This window comes from Mizuhopecten yessoensis, unplaced genomic scaffold, assembly GCF_002113885.1.
Source record: "Mizuhopecten yessoensis strain PY_sf001 unplaced genomic scaffold, ASM211388v2 scaffold716279, whole genome shotgun sequence".
NCBI lineage: Eukaryota > Metazoa > Mollusca > Bivalvia > Pectinida > Pectinidae > Mizuhopecten > Mizuhopecten yessoensis.
Genome location: NW_018480037.1, coordinates 307,558 through 325,921, shown reverse-complemented (window position 1 = coordinate 325,921; position 18,364 = coordinate 307,558). Strand labels below are relative to the sequence as shown.

General features: G+C 35.7%; 1 protein-coding gene across 1 annotated transcript; it reads left to right on the top strand.

Annotated features, from left to right (window-relative positions):
* Window positions 1–40: 40 nt before the first annotated feature.
* On the top strand, window positions 41–9,276 carry LOC110442574 (mitochondrial 2-oxodicarboxylate carrier-like). Its single transcript, XM_021486247.1, has 8 exons — window positions 41–333; window positions 1,071–1,203; window positions 1,922–2,051; window positions 2,345–2,452; window positions 6,547–6,711; window positions 7,020–7,201; window positions 7,652–7,704; window positions 8,134–9,276. Exons 1-8 carry the CDS (start codon window positions 252–254, stop codon window positions 8,193–8,195), a joined length of 915 nt encoding a protein of 304 aa, XP_021341922.1. The 5' UTR covers window positions 41–251; the 3' UTR covers window positions 8,196–9,276.
* The last annotated feature ends 9,088 nt before the right edge of the window (window positions 9,277–18,364 follow it).

Genomic DNA, 18,364 nt, shown 5'->3' with positions numbered 1-18,364 from the left:
AATACAGCATAATATATAAAAAATATTTTGATAATACAACAAAATCATATCCTTCTGTCTAAGCCTTCAATATTATTAAAGATACATATACTTAAAAAAAATCGAAACTTAGTAATACATTGCAAAATTGTGGACACTTAAACCACATATGTCATCGTATGATCCCTGAGGCTCAAACCTTACGGTCAAAGTAGCAGAAGGAACACGTTTTTAGTAGTTTAATAGACGTTATTTTACAGCTGAAGCACGCAATGACGACCACCACAACGAGCACTCCTGCAAGGAGTCCTTATGTCTTGGCTCTTATGCAATTTTCTGCTGGAGGTTGTGCAGGTAATTATTGACTGCTGTAAGCTTTGTCGTGTAACTTAGGTCCCCGTTTATTAAGGAGGCGTATGCTGCTTTTATCGTCGAAAAATGCAACGATACAATTTTCATCCTTGTGTCAAAAATATAGCACAATATTCATTCTATACAGATCTCTCGATGCTTGTTCCACTCCAGAACATTACTTTATTAATATTTGGTTCCCCTCAAAATTGCAATTTAAGGAGTTATTTCCCCTGAATGAAGACTGCAGAGAAGAGTTTTGCATGCATTTCATAGAAGAAACGTTATCACTGGGCAATTCGAGAATGCATTGTAATACCTTACAAAATGATATAGACTGGCAAGTATCTCGGTGATTTGACCTGACTCCATTGCAGTGACTTTGACTTGTCAGACAACAGACCCAAATGTTGTATGCAACACATTGCCAATCAATCAGAAGGCAGAGTTCTGTACTCCCAAGGCCAAGGTCTAAGCAGTGTTATCAAAGGTCAAATTATATTATGACCCTAAATTTTGTTAATAAAATGCTTAACTGGTTGCATAGATATTTAGGTTTTGGTGACATTTTTATCACTTATGCAAAGTATCAGATTCACATCCTCACTGTAGACAGATATGCTGCTTAAAAAGTTAAGCTGTAGACATATAAGGATAAAAAATACAACTAATAGGAAAGGTTAAACATAATCATAATGAAAACATTTTATAATTATTGTCAATGATGTTTTTTTTAAAAGGTTTTGTAGAAGTATCAATCATGCATCCTCTGGATTTGATTAAAACAAGATTCCAGATTCAACGTGGGCCTGAAGACCCAAATAGATACACCTCACTTACAGACTGTTTCCGTAAGATGTATAGACAAGAAGGGTAAGTGTGCCAAGCAGAGATTGGTCATGTTCATTCTGGAGTAATGACTACATATCAAAGGGTATTGTAGGCAGACACTTTGCTTCCCAAAACACTAGTTGAATTGATGAGGGCAGCTCAACTGTACATTGATGCATACCTTTAATACATTATCATGCAGTGAAATATAGAAAATAATTTAAATACAGGTGTTAGATTTGACTGCAGTCATGGTGAAATAACAAAAAGCACAAAATAACACTTTTTAGCTAGGTTTTTAACCAATAGAAACATAATGTAACAAATGATATAGAAAAATATGAAGAATAAATTGCTGATATCTGTTCACATTTGATTGAAGCTAGGACTGATTTTGAAGTATGTGCACTACTTTTCACAAACATGGTTGAATTGAAATATATTTTTAGAAAAATCTTGACCATATTTCAAGAGCACAAATATCCAGGAAAAACAGCAGTTAGATGAATGACTTTGTCATGTCAAACAATTTTTTTTCCGATGGTGTCATCAAAATGTGACATCATGGTGGCACTACATGTATATCTGTAATGTTTTTTTGAAGATTCTTTTTTTTTTGCTTTTCAGTTACAAAAACATTACAATAGAATATTTATGTTGACCATTACAGGTATATACCACTCTGTGGCATTGAAACTAAAAATTGTATTCTTTTTAGAAATAAATCACACTACTGATGTTTGCATTTTGTATGTGACAGAGCATTTTCCTTCTACAAGGGCATTCTACCTCCTTTGATGGCAGAGACACCAAAGAGAGCTGTCAAGTTCTTTACTTTTGAACAATACAAAAGCATTTTTGCATATGGTTCCTACCTCCCGGAATCTGCTGTAAGTCAATTTACACATAATTGTATACTAATGATATGTGCCATTCATCTTTTACTTTAACCATCTAATAAATAACCTCTTAAGAATTATTTGTAAATTGAAATGTATAGTTGTGAAGAATTGTAATTAATGGTATGTTTTGTGTTATAGATAAAGATAAAAATCTACCGTAAAATTAAATAATTTAACTAGCATCAGCTCTACTCTGCTTATACTGAGCTTGAGCTGTTCAAGACACACACACCCCTCCCCCCTCAAGGGTTTCAATTGAAGTCTAGATATTTTAATTGTAGATATTCACACTAGCAGGATTGTGCTCAGGCCTAACAGAAGCATTTGTTATCAATCCCTTTGAAGTTGTGAAAGTGAAACTACAGTCAGAGCGTAGCTTATTTACAGAGGTAAGTCTGCAGTCTTCAAATTTATTTGACTGGTTAATATTTGAACTGTTTTTATTCAGAAATTTATGTCTGTAGTATCGTGTGTCGCCCTAGTCTGGTGGATGTTTAACACGACAATAATTACATTGTAACAAATACATTTACTTGAAATTAAATCTGTTTAATTCCATTTCAAGTGTCATCATATTTTGAAGGAAAGTGCTGTTGCACTCATCTATGATCTTGTTTTTATGTTTTAAATAAAAGTGTGAAATTATGCACTTTTGTATAAACTTGCTAAAATACTACCACTAACTATACCACTGATGATATAGAAAAATATGAAGAATATACCACTAACTATACCACTGATTTTGGACCACTAACTATACCACTGATTTTGTATAAACTTGCTATAATACTACCACTAACTATACCACTGTTTTTGTATAAACTTACTATACTACCACTAACTATACCACTGATTTGGTATAAACTTACTATAATACTACCACTAACTATACCACTGATTTTGTATAAACTTGCTATAATACTACCACTAACTATACCACTGTTTTTGTATAAACTTACTATACTACCACTAACTATACCACTGATTTGGTATAAACTTACTATAATACTACCACTAACTATACCACTGATTTTGGACCACTAACTATACCACTGATTTTGTATAAACTTACTATAATACTACCACTAACTATACCACTGATTTTGTATAAATTTACTATAATACTACCACTTACTATACCACTGATTTTGTATAAACTTACTATAATACTACCACTTACTATACCACTGATTTTGTATAAACTTACTATAATACTACCACTTACTATACCACTGATTTTGTATAAACTTACTATAATACTACCACTTACTATACCACTGATTTTGTATAAACTTACTATAATACTACCACTTACTATACCACTGATTTTGTATAAACTTACTATAATACTACCACTTACTATACCACTGATTTTGTATAAACTTACTATAATACTACCACTTACTATACCACTGATTTTGTATAAACTTACTATAATACTACCACTTACTATACCACTGATTTTGTATAAACTTACTATAATACTACCACTTACTATACCACTGATTTTGTATAAACTTACTATAATACTACCACTTACTATACCACTGATTTTGTATAAACTTACTATAATACTACCACTTACTATACCACTGATTTTGTATAAACTTACTATAATACTACCACTTACTATACCACTGATTTTGTATAAACTTACTATAATACTACCACTTACTATACCACTGATTTTGTATAAACTTACTATAATACTACCACTTACTATACCACTGATTTTGTATAAACTTACTATAATACTACCACTTACTATACCACTGATTTTGTATAAACTTACTATAATACTACCACTTACTATACCACTGATTTTGTATAAACTTACTATAATACTACCACTTACTATACCACTGATTTTGTATAAACTTACTATAATACTACCACTTACTATACCACTGATTTTGTATAAACTTACTATAATACTACCACTTACTATACCACTGATTTTGTATAAACTTACTATAATACTACCACTTACTATACCACTGATTTTGTATAAACTTACTATAATACTACCACTTACTATACCACTGATTTTGTATAAACTTACTATAATACTACCACTTACTATACCACTGATTTTGTATAAACTTACTATAATACTACCACTTACTATACCACTGATTTTGTATAAACTTACTATAATACTACCACTTACTATACCACTGATTTTGTATAAACTTACTATAATACTACCACTTACTATACCACTGATTTTGTATAAACTTACTATAATACTACCACTTACTATACCACTGATTTTGTATAAACTTACTATAATACTACCACTTACTATACCACTGATTTTGTATAAACTTACTATAATACTACCACTTACTATACCACTGATTTTGTATAAACTTACTATAATACTACCACTTACTATACCACTGATTTTGTATAAACTTACTATAATACTACCACTTACTATACCACTGATTTTGTATAAACTTACTATAATACTACCACTTACTATACCACTGATTTTGTATAAACTTACTATAATACTACCACTTACTATACCACTGATTTTGTATAAACTTACTATAATACTACCACTTACTATACCACTGATTTTGTATAAACTTACTATAATACTACCACTTACTATACCACTGATTTTGTATAAACTTACTATAATACTACCACTTACTATACCACTGATTTTGTATAAACTTACTATAATACTACCACTTACTATACCACTGATTTTGTATAAACTTACTATAATACTACCACTTACTATACCACTGATTTTGTATAAACTTACTATAATACTACCACTTACTATACCACTGATTTTGTATAAACTTACTATAATACTACCACTTACTATACCACTGATTTTGTATAAACTTACTATAATACTACCACTTACTATACCACTGATTTTGTATAAACTTACTATAATACTACCACTTACTATACCACTGATTTTGTATAAACTTACTATAATACTACCACTTACTATACCACTGATTTTGTATAAACTTACTATAATACTACCACTTACTATAGCACTGATTTTGTATAAACTAACTATAATACTACCACTTACTATAGCACTGATTTTGTAATATCTAAATATAATGCTACCACTAACTATACCACTGATTTTGTATAAACTTACTATAATACTACCACTAACTATACCACTGGTTTGGTATAAACTTACTATAATACTCCCACTAACTATAGCACTGATTTTGTATCCTCTAAATATAATACTAACACTACCTATAGCACTGATTTTGTATAAACTTCCTATAATACTACCACTAACTATACCACTGATTTTGGACCACTAACTATACCACTGATTTTGGACCACTAACTATACCACTGATTTTGGACCACTAACTATACCACTGATTTTGTATGAACTTACTATGATTCAACCACTAACTATAGCACTGATTTTGTATGAACTTACTATGATTCAACCACTAACTATAGCACTGATTTTGTATGAACTTACTATGATTCTACCACTAACTATAGCACTGATTTTGTATCATCTAAATATAATGCTGCCACTAACTATACCACTGATTTTGTATAAACTTACCATAATACTACCACTTACTATACCACTGATTTGGGATAAACTTACTATAATACTACCACTTACTATAGCACTGATTTGGTATAAACTTACTATAATACTCCCACTAACTATAGCACTGATTTTGTATCCTCTAAATATAATACTAACACTACCTATAGCACTGATTTTGTATAAACTAACTATAATACTACCACTAACTATAGCACTGATTTTGTATCATCTAAATATAATACTACCACTAACTATAGCACTGATTTTGTATGAACTTACTATGATTCTACCACTAACTATAGCACTGATTTTGTATCATCTAAATATAATGCTACCACTAACTATACCTCTGATTTTGTATAAACTTACTATAATACTCCCACTAACTATAGCACTGATTTTGTATCATCTAAATATAATGCTACCACTAACTATACCTCTGATTTTGTATAAACTTACTATAATACTCCCACTAACTATAGCACTGATTTTGTATCATCTAAATATAATGCTACCACTTACTATACCACTGATTTTGTATGAACTTATTATGATACTACCACTAACTATAGCACTGATTTTGTATGAACTTATTATGATACTACCACTTACTATATAAACTTATTATGATACTACCACTTACTATACCACTGATTTTGTATAAACTTATTATGATAATACCACTAACTATACCACTGATTTTGTATGAACTTATTATGATACTACCACTTACTATACCACTGATTTTGTATGAACTTATTATGATACTACCACTTACTATATAAACTTATTATGATACTACCACTTTCTATACCACTGATTTTGTATAAACTTACTATGATACTACTACTTACTATACCACTGATTTTGTATAAACTTATTATGATACTACCACTTACTATACCCTTACAGCAAAAAGGAACCATTGCTACTGCCAAGGAAATCCTTGCTCAGGATGGTTTTGGTAGGCGAGGGTTGAACAAGGGTCTCACCTCCACCCTAGGCAGGCATGGAGTCTTCAACATGATCTACTTCAGCTTCTACCATAACGTGAAGTCCATTGTTCCGGAGTATGAGGTATGGCAATATCTACCATTTACATTTGTAATTATAGATATTTATAAAAGGGAGACTATCAGATTATTCCCCTTTGTCAAATACTCCTCACTGACTTCCACCTTATACAATAGGACAAAGGATTGTCTATCAAATATGAGGAAATTTATTAAATACAATTATGAAACTACTTGCTTAAAAGCTTCAAGCTTATCACCAGGTATCTGAATTAATTTAATGTTTTTAATAAATATAATTAGATTAGGATTGGGCAAGCCCCCTCCCCCTAAATTTGCATGTAAACCCATCACTTGCTCATGCATTTCCAGGATAAGAAACTCGACCTGATGCGGAGATTTGCCATTGGATTATGTTCGGGAGTCCTGGCATCTTGTATAAACATTCCTTTTGATGTGGCTAAGAGCAGAATCCAAGGTCCCCAGCCAGTCCCAGGCCAAATAAAGTACCGCACCTGCTTTGCTACAATTAGAACAATATATGCAGAGGAAGGGTGAGTAGATAAAGGCTTAACCTGGTTGTAATTTAGCAATGTATATCTGGAAGGAATAATCATATTGAAGAGTAGCCCCTAACTCAGCTATATGTTTAAATATGAACTTTATTTATTTCACAACAGTTTTAAAACAAGTTATTGCAACTTAAAAATAAAAATAAATAAAAAATTATTAAAAATTCTTTGTTACAAGTACATTTACAAGAAGCTTGATCTACTGTCCCCAGCATACACCCACACTTTCACGCTTACACAACACACATGGAGGCATAGGCCGTTAAACAAAACAAAACAAAACCAAACAGTCTGGTTTTTTGTCTTGTTAACTTGCTTTTATATTAAATATCCATTAAATAATTGCTAAATAATTAGTCAACAAAAACATGGAATATGCATTAACTTAATATAAAAGTTAATTTCAGCTTATCTCTGCCCTCTTTATTTTAGGTTTTTAGCTCTTTACAAAGGATTACTGCCAAAGGTTTTAAGACTGGGACCAGGTTAGTAATATTTGGATGTTGTAACAACCTGGGAACAGAGATACCTATCATATTACACCTATAAGAAATTCCTCTTGTGCCTTTTGTTATTGTCTTATAGAAAACTTCTTATCACAAATCTACTTTAAAATTGGAAAATGTTCATGTCTTCGAATAATTAGCCATGTGGAAAATGTTTTGCCGGGAAAAGCCGGTGCAGTATCTGTTCTTGCACTTATTTAGTAAATGACAAAAAAAATCCACAGCACTTTTACAGTGATTCTAATTCATATGAATTAAAATCAAAGACTATATTTTTGGTATGTTCAAGCCACAACAGTGATTAATGTATACTGTATCCTCTGATGTACTTATATCAGTAAACACATTATAAGGCTGGATATTGCTAGGTAAGGAGTCTTAATATCATTATTCCTTGTTCTATTACAGGAGGTGCTATAATGCTATTGGTCTATGAAAATGCATTTGCCTGGATGAAAGAGAATCTATGATGATCTTGTGGCTTAGTGAGATATCCAGCAATTGACAGATAACAATATGTTGTTAGTTAGTGAAATGCAAATGCATTTCCAAATAACAAAAGTATGAAAATGAAAAAAATAGCTTTTTTAGTTGAAGAGTATGATTGTTGGGGTTATTATCATGAATAAGGAGTTATCTGCCCATGTCTATTGTAAAACCATAGATATTATTATAATACGTCGCAATATAAACTGAACCCTAAAAAAAGTACTTCAGTGGGGAAATTGTTGTTGAAATTGTCCTGATGAAGCCACGCACCAAAATGCAAAACTAGTCGGCCATTAAAGATAAGTATCAAACTTACTGGTGCACTTGAGCATATTGTGATTGATTCTTCCTGTACATTAGAAGATGTATATTGAGGTTGCTAGTGTAGATTTTTTTTCACAGATAAATCTTTGTATAACCATGATGTTAGGTAGAAATGCCTGTGATAATTGATACAAGTTGTTTTACATTAATTATTTAATCCAGGATGTGTGGAGGGAATTCATGTGTTGATAGATACAATACATGTATGACCAGTATGTGTGGAGGGAATTCATGTGTTGATAGATACAATACATGTATGACCAGCATGTGAGGATAGATATCATGTGTTAATAGATACAATACATGTATGACCAGCATGTGAGGATAGATATCATTTGTTGATAGATACAATACATGTATGACCAGTATGTGAGGATAGATATCATGTGTTAATAGGTACAATATGTATGTAACCAGAATGTGAGGAGGAAATTCATGTATTAATAGCTACAATATGTTTGTAACCAGTATGTGAGGAGGAATTCTTGTGTTAATAGATACAGTATGTATGTAACCAGTATGTGAGGAGGAAATTCATGTATTAATAGCTACAATATGTTTGTAACCAGTATGTGAGGAGAGAATTCATGTATTAATAGATACAATATGTTTGTAACCAGCATGTGAGGAGGAATTCATGGATTAATAGATACAATATGTTTGTAACCAGTATGTGAGGAGGAAATTCATGTATTAATAGCTACAATATGTTTGTAACCAGCATGTGAGGAGGAATTCATGTGTTGATAGATACAAAACATGTATGACCAGTATGTCAGGATAGATATCATGTGTTAATAGGTACAATACATGTATGACCAGTATGAGAGGATAGATATCATGTTTTGATAGAGACAATTCATGTATGACCAGTATGTGCGGAGGGAATTCATGTGTTGATAGATAAAATACATGTATGACCAGCATGAGAGGATAGATATCATGTGTTAATAGATACAGTATGTATGTAACCAGTATGTGTGGAGGGAATTCATGTATCTATCAACACATGAATTCCCTCCTCACATACTTGTTACATACATATTGTATCTATCATCACATGAAATCTATCCTCACATGCTGGCCATACATGTATTGTATCTATTGACACATGATATCTATCCTCAAATACTGGTCATACATGTATTGTATCTTTCAACACATGATATCTAACCTCACATGCTGGTCATACGTCTGCAACAACAAAGGGCAAATACAATTGAAATGTTTTGTCATCTCAGATACATATTGTATCTATTAATAAAAGAATTTCCTCCACACATACTGGTTACAAACATATTGTATCTATTAATACATGAATTCCTCCTCACATGCTGGTTACAAACATATTGTATCTATTAATAAAAGAATTTCCTCCACACATACTGGTTACATACATATTCTATCTATTAACACATGAATTCCTCCACACATACTGGTTACATACATATTCTATCTATTAACACATGAATTCCTCCTGACATACTGGATACATACATATTGTATCTATCATCACATGAAATCTATCCTCACATGCTGGTCATACCTGTATTGTATCTATCAACCCATGAATTCCCTCCACACATACTGGTTACATACATATTGAATCTATTAATACATGAATTCCCTCCTCACATCCTGATTACATACATATTGTACATATCAACAAATGTTTTCCCTCCACACATACTGGTTACATACATATTCTATCTATTAACACATGAATTCATCCTCACATACTGGTTACATACATATTGAATCTATTAATACATGAATTCCTCCTCACATGCTGGTTACAAACATATTGTATCTATTAATACATGAATTCCCTCCTCACAGGCAGCATATGAGCGTTATACTGGTTGAGTGGAGGGCTGGAGACAGCAGATGAGCGGTATACTGCTGTCTCCATCCCTCCACTCAACCAGTATAACGCTCATCTGGTGCCTCCATCGCTCCACTCCATCAGTATACCTCTCATCTGCTGCCTCCATCTCTCCACTCCATCAGTATAACGCTCATCTGCTGCCTCCATCGCTCCACTCCACCAGTATAACACTCATCTGCTGTCTCCATCCCACAATATGTATGTAACCAGTATGTGAGGAGAAATTCATGTGTTAATAGATACAATCCATGTATGACCAGCATGTGTGGAGGGAATTCATGTGTTTATAGATACAATACATGTATGGCCAGCATGTGAGGATAGATATTATGTGTTGATAGATACAAAACATGTATGACCATTATGTGAGGATAGAGATCATGTGTTGATAGATACCATACATGTATGACCAGCATGTAAGGATAGATATCATTTGTTGATAGATACAATACGTGTATGACCAGTATGTGTGGAGGGAAAACATTTGTTGATATGTACAATATGTATGTAATCAGTATGTGAGGAGGAATTCATGGGTTAATAGATACAATATGTATGTAACCAGAATGTGAGGAGGAATTCATGGGTTAATAGATACAATATGTATCTGAGATGACAAAACATTTCAATTGTATTTGCCCTTTGTTGTTGCAGACTGCAAAATTATGAACAATGTGGTACTAGTTCTATTACATCCTAATATGAGCGTACAATTTTTTGTGAAAATCAATAACTATCAGAAAGATGTTTTAACTATAATAATGGTGTCGCATAACTTTAAACAGTGACAGGGTTTGAATTAATTGATGTATTTTAACCATGTGATACAGAATGTTGTATTATACACTTGTGTTACAAAGGTGTTGGAATGCACAAGTGTGGGAAGGATCAGCCTGGAATCATAGACTTGTACTACTGTAGTAAGATTACATGGGTCTCTGATAAAGGTTTTGTTTAACCAGTATTTGAGTTGGGAATATAGCTGTGATGTCCTGATAAGCAAATCTGTGATTTAATGATTTGGTTTTCTAAAATAAAATACCCTTATTTATTTTCAATTATGACATGAGCCATACTTTCATTTTTGGAGAAATTTAAAAGTTATTTTTTTATATATGTATTGCTATGTTTCAGTCATTTTCAACATTTTACATGAAAAGGTCATATAAACCAGGTAGCTGCATGTTTTCACTTTTAAAACTTTAATAATATATTGAATAGCAGATAAAACAAGCAAGCAAGAAACAAAATTGCAATTATTCCTTAACATAATACTGATCCGCAGATGAAATTAGCATGAAACACATTATAGTGCACACATTTTATCAGTTCAATTAAAGTTCAATGACTTTGTATTTCTCGGTTGTTATTATCATTAAATGGTAACTATATGTATATAATTTAATTTTGCCCATCTCCCCCATAATATTTGTTTTGGTATATATCGTATATACCTAAAAAGAAAAACAACTGATGATGGAACTACTTTTTACACTTCAGAATGCAAAATTACAACGCAGCTTTTTTTTAGCGCAATTGTTTAGTTTACGTAAAAATTAAATAAATCTTTAACTGTGCAATTACAAAGTGTTTGTCTACTTTTTAAAAATTAAATTATAAAGAATGCCCAAGGTTTTGTTTTGGTATATACGGTATATACCGAAAAAGAATTGTGCACTTTTTTGCATAAACAGCTTCGCGGATTTATGCAAAGTGCACATTTTTTTTCGTTATATACCGTATATACCAAAACAGAATCTTGGTCATTCCTTAAATCTTTTGACATGATAACCAAGAGTTTAATATTATATCCAACAGTTTTTACACAGTGTTGTTTTTTATAACCCTAAATGTAGTGCGTAAGTGCTATTTGCATATGTAGGTCTTTGTAATTGCATTTACAAATGTAAGTTGTTATCGACCTTGAACTACTTCCCAGTTTGTTTTAATTACCGTATAAATGAAAATGTTTGTAGCAGTATTATTTTCATGGTAAGGTGAACTAGAACATTGAACATGGCAGCAAACATTTCTAGTGTAAAAGTAATGTTACATAATGTTATGTACCAGTATATAGAATCCAAATAAATGGTGTTTTTGAAGCATGTCAGTATTTCAATGATTTGAAGTATGTTAATATTATAGCTTTTTGATGTATATCAGCATTTCAGCAAATTGAAAGATGTCAGTATTCAGGCTTTTTGAAGGTAGTATTCAGGCTTTTTTGAAGGTATGTCAGTATTCCAGAAAATTAGTATGTTAGTATTCCAGCTTTTTGAAGTTTGTAAGTATTCCAGCTAGTTGAAGAATTTTAGTATTTCAGAAAATTGAATTATGTCAGTATTCCAGCAAATTGAAGTATGCTAGTATTCCAGCTGGTTTTAAGCTGTCTCGGGTGTATAGATTTGTACATTTTTATATTTTTAGATAACCTGTTGGATGGTGTTATAGAAAAAGTTGACATGATTTGACTTTATACTGAACACTTCTTACGAGTATTTTATTAAATAATTATGTGAAAATATTTTGGTGTAATAGCATATATATATCCTTGATAATAGGAAATTTCTAAGGAGAACAGTATATTCTGAAACCTTAATACATTGTATGAAATCGATCAGTCTGATCAAAAATCAAAAGTGGAAATTATAACTGGGAAGATTATTAAAACATTTTTACCCAGGAACATGTGTTGATATGTTTTTAAGAAAATAAGTACCAATAGTATGACATCTGTGCTCCACAAGTAAAATACCTGCTTTCTCTATCCCTCTGCCTCCATCCCTTCACTCCATCAGTATAATGCTCATCTGCTGCCTCCATCCCTCCACTCTATCCCTCTGCCTCCATCCCTCCAATCCATCAGCATAACGCTCATATGCTGTCTCCATCCCTTCACTCCACCATTATAACGCTCATCTGCTGTCTCAACCCCTCCACGCCACCAGTATAACGCTCATCTGCTGTCTCCCTCCCTTCACTCCACCAGTATACCGTTCATATGCTGCCTCCATCTCTCCACTCCACCAGTATAATGCTAATCGGCTGCCTCCATCCCTCCCCTCCATCAGTATAATGCCCATCTGCTGCCTCCATCCCTTCACTTCACCAGTATAACGCTCATATGCTGTCTCCATCGCTTCAATCCACCAGTATAACGTTCATATGCTGCCTCCATCGCTTCACTCCACCAGTATACCACGCATCTGCTGCCTCCATCCCTATAAGTACCAATAGTATGACATGTGTGCTCCACAAGTAAAATACCTGCTTTCTCTATCCCTCTGCCTCCATCCCTCCAATCCATCAGTATAACGCTCATATCATCAGTATAATGCTCATATGCTGCCTCCATCGCTTCACTCCACCTGCATACCGCTCATATGCTGTCTCCATCGCTTCAATCCACCAGTATAACGTTCATATGCTGCCTCCATCGCTTCATTCCACCAGAACACCTCTCATCTGCTGTCTCCACTCCACTCCACCAGTATACCACTCATCTGCTGCCTCCATCCCTCCACTCCACCAGTATAACGTTCATATGCTGCCTCCATCCCTCCACTCCACCAGTTTAACGCTCATATGCTGCCTCCATCCCTCCACTCCATCAGTATAATGCTCATCTGCTGCCACCATCTCTCCAATCCACCAGTTTAACGCTCATATGCTGCCTCCATCCCTCCACTCCACCAGTTTAACGCTCATATGCTGCCTCCATCCCTCCACTCCATCAATATAACGCTCATCTGCTGTCTCCATCCCTCCACTCCACCAGTTCAACGCTCATATGCTGCCTCCATCTTTCCACTCCACCAATATACATTCATCTGCTGCCTCCATCGCTTCACTCCACCAGTATAACGCTCATATGCTGCCTCCATCCCTCCACTCCACCAGTAATGCTCATCTGCTGCCTCCATCGCTTCATTCCACCAGAACACCACTCATCTGCTGTCTCCATCCCTTCACTCCACCAGTATAACGCTCATCTGGTGCCTCCATCGCTCCACTCCACCAGTATAACACTCATCTGCTCTCTCCATCCCTCCACTCCACCCCACCAGTATAACGCTCATATGCTGCCTCCATCCCTCCACTCCACCAGTATACCACTCATCTACTGCCTCCATACCTCCACTCCACCAGTATAATGCTCATATGCTGCCTCCATCCCTCCACTCCACCAGTATAACGCTCATCTGCTGTCTCCATCCCTCCAATCCATCAGTATAACGCTCATATGCTGCCTCCATCCCTCCACTCCACCAGTATAAAGCTCATCTGCTGCCTCCATCCCTTCACTCCATCAGTATAACGCTCATCTGCTGCCTCCATCCACTCCACTCCACCAGTATAACGCTCATCTGCTGTCTCCATCCCTCCACTCCACCATTATACCGCTCATCTGCTGCCTCCATCCCTCCACTCAACCAGTATAACGCTCATCTGCTGTCTCAATCCCTCCACTCCACCAGTATACCGTTCATCTGCTGTCTCCATCCCTCCCCTCCACCAGTATAACGCTCATCTGCTGCCTCCATCTCTCCACTCCTCCAGTATCCCGCTCATCTGCTGTCTCCATCCCTCCACTCCATCAGTATAACGCTCATCTGCTGTCTCAATCCCTCCACTCCATCAGTATACCGTTCATCTGCTGTCTCCATCCCTCCACTCCACCAGTATAACGCTCATCTGCTATCTCCATCCCTCCACTCCACCAGTATAACGCTCATATGCTGTCTCCATCCCTCCACTCCACCAGTATAACGTTCATCTGCTGTCTCCATCCCTCCACTCCATCAGTATACCGTTCATCTGCTGACTCAATCTCTCCACTCCACCAGTATACCGCTCATCTGCTGTCTCCATCCCTCCAATCCATCAGTATAACGCTCATATGCTGCCTCCATCCCTCCACTCCACCAGTATAACGCTCATCTGCTGCCTCCATCTCTCCACTCCATCAGTATAATGCTCATCTGCTGCCTCCATCTCTCCCCTCCATCAGTATAACGCTCATCTGCTGCCTCCATCCACTACACTCCACCATTATAACGCTCATATGCTGCCTCCATCCCTTCACTCCACCATTATAACACTCATTTGCTACCTCCATCCCTCCACTCCATCAGTATACAACTCATCTGCTGCCTCCATCCCTCCACTCCATCAGTATAATGCTCATCTGCTGCCTCCATCTCTCCACTCCATCAGTATACAACTCATATGCTGCCTCCATCCCTTCACTCCACCATTATAACGCTCATATGCTGCCTCCATCCCTCCACTCCATCACTATAATGCTCATATGCTGCCTCCATCCCTCCACTCCATCAGTATAACGCTCATCTGCTGCCTCCATCCACTACACTCCACCAGTATAACGCTCATATGCTGCCTCCATCACTTCATTCCACCAGTATAACGCTCATATGCTGCCTCCATCGCTTCATTCCACCAGTATAACGCTCATATGTTGCCTCCATCCCTCCACTCCACCAGTATACTCATCTGCTGCCTCCATCGCTTCACTCCACCAGAATACCACTCATCTGCTCTCTCCATCCCTTCACTCCACCAGTATAACGCTCATCTGCTGCCTCCATCCCTCCACTCCACCAGTTTAACGCTCATATGCTGCCTCCATCCCTCCACTCCATCAGTATAACACTCATCTGCTGTCTCCATCCCTAAACTCCACCAGTATAACACTCATCTGCTCTTTCAATCCCTTAACTCCACCAGTATAACGCTCATCTGCTGTCTCCATCCCTCCACTTCATCAGTATAACGCTCATCTGCTGTCTCAATCCCTCCACTCCACCAGTATAACGCTCATCTGCTGTCTCCATCCCTCCACTCCACCATTATACCGCTCATCTGCTGCCTCCATCCCTCCACTCCATCAGTATAACACTCATTTGCTGCCTCCATCTCTCCACTCCATCAGTATAACCTTCATCTGCTCATCCATCCCTTAACTCCACGAGTATAACGCTCATCTGCTGCCTCCATTCCTTTACTCCACCAGTATAACGCTCATATGCTGCCTCCATCCCTCCGCTCCATCAGTACGATGGTCGTCTTCTCAATCGTTATGATGCCCATCTGGTGCCTCCATCCCTATACTCAACTAATACGATGTTCGATATTCCTTCTGCTATAAACGTCTGCTGCCTCCATCCCCCTACTCCACCACTGGTGAAGTGGAGGTATGGAAGTAGCAGGGGGGCATCGTACTGATGGAGCAGATTGATCGAGACAGCAGTGATCATTGTACTTGTGCTGCATATGGACATGCCAGCGTAGGATGAAGCCGAGAGATTGAGGCAGCAGATGGAAATCGTAGATGTGAAGCAGCCGTATCAAGCAGCAAACGAACTTTATATTGGTGTAGCAGAGATATGGACATCGTATTGGTGGAGATGAGAGATTGAGGCAGCAGTTGGACATTATATTGGTGGATCACAAGAATGGAGGCAGCAGATGGACATCGTATTGGATTAGCGGCGGGATCGGGGCAGCAAATGAACTTTACATTGGTGGCGCTAAAAATGGAGGCAGCAGATGGTGGAGTTTCCCTCCGTAACTACCGGAAAAAGACGATTCCGCCGGGGAACAAACCTAAATTCGATTCGGGTACCCTACTATCAAAAAACGTCATTTGATAGTAGGATAGTAGGGTACTCGAATGGTGTTGAGCATCAGTTTTAAACGGCAAGGTTTCGAGTTTTACTGATTACTGAGCTGTACCACGGACTTAGAAAATCTAATTCCGTTGTTGTACACTTAAAATACCGATGGGTTCCGTAGGCATATAATATGTCCGAGAGTTTGTAAACATTTCACTGAAATAGTTATTCATAAGTCATCCTTTCAACTAAAATAAAAACACTGACTGACATGCACGTCCCCTTCAAGACAATTAGAATCCGTCCGAATGATTAACCATGGATGACAAATTTAATAAGGTCTACTTTGAGAAAGAAAAACAGATTACATAGAAAAGCAAAAAATACTAATAAGGATAGTGACTGGCTCAACTTTAGAAATAAACGTAATAAAATCATTGACTTAATCAGAAAACCAAAGACGACTACCTTAAGAAATTACAGAATTCCTTATCAGATAAGACAGTACCACCAGGTAAGAGGTTGCGTATAGCCAAATCAATAAGTAACATGTCAAACTCTATTAATGCCTCTCATCCCCTACGAGTTGGTGGTAATGTTATGATTCATACTATTGACAAAGCTGAAGCACTTAAGAATTGTTTTGCTTCTATTTCTAAATCTTCTGATGGTAGTACTTACACTTTAGATATAGAAGTACCTCCCATTAGTCATCTTAATTTTAATAATATATTTTCATTACAGAAGAAGATGTTAAGGATCAAATATCAATTATCAAAGTCAAAAACCATCTGGACCAGATAATCTGTCACCCATTATTGTAAAAAGTCTCCTACCCTCCCTTGCGTTACCACTAAAAATATTGTTTCAAAAAACTATTACTCTTGGAAAGATACCCTTAACATGGACATTGTCTAATATAAATGCACAATATAAAGGTTAAAGAGGAATGGAAGATCCTAGTAAATATAGGCCTATTGCCATAACTTCTTGATTTATTTCAAAATTCTAGAAAAAATATATCTTTAAGTATGTATTTAATCATGTTACTAAACATCACATAATAAGTGAACATCAATCTGGATTTCAACGTGGTGATTCAACAGTTAACCAATTACTATCCCTGTATAATATTATCTCAAAAAATCTTGGAAACAACGAGTGATTTATGAAGGATATTCCTCTAGTTTCAAAAATATTACTGCCGGTGTTCCTCATGGGTCTACACTTGGCCCCTTTCTTTTCTTACTTCTCATTAATGATATAACAAATGAAATTCATATTCATATTAAATTAATTGCTG

Coding starts and splice junctions, on each gene's coding strand:
- LOC110442574 (XM_021486247.1), top strand. CDS start 252: ATGACGACCACCACAACGAGCACTCCTGCAAGGAGTCCTTATGTCTTG. Junction 2,052..2,344: donor CCTACCTCCCGGAATCTGCT/GTAAGTCAATTT, acceptor TTTTAATTGTAG/ATATTCACACTAGCAGGATT. Junction 6,712..7,019: donor CCATTGTTCCGGAGTATGAG/GTATGGCAATAT, acceptor ATGCATTTCCAG/GATAAGAAACTCGACCTGAT.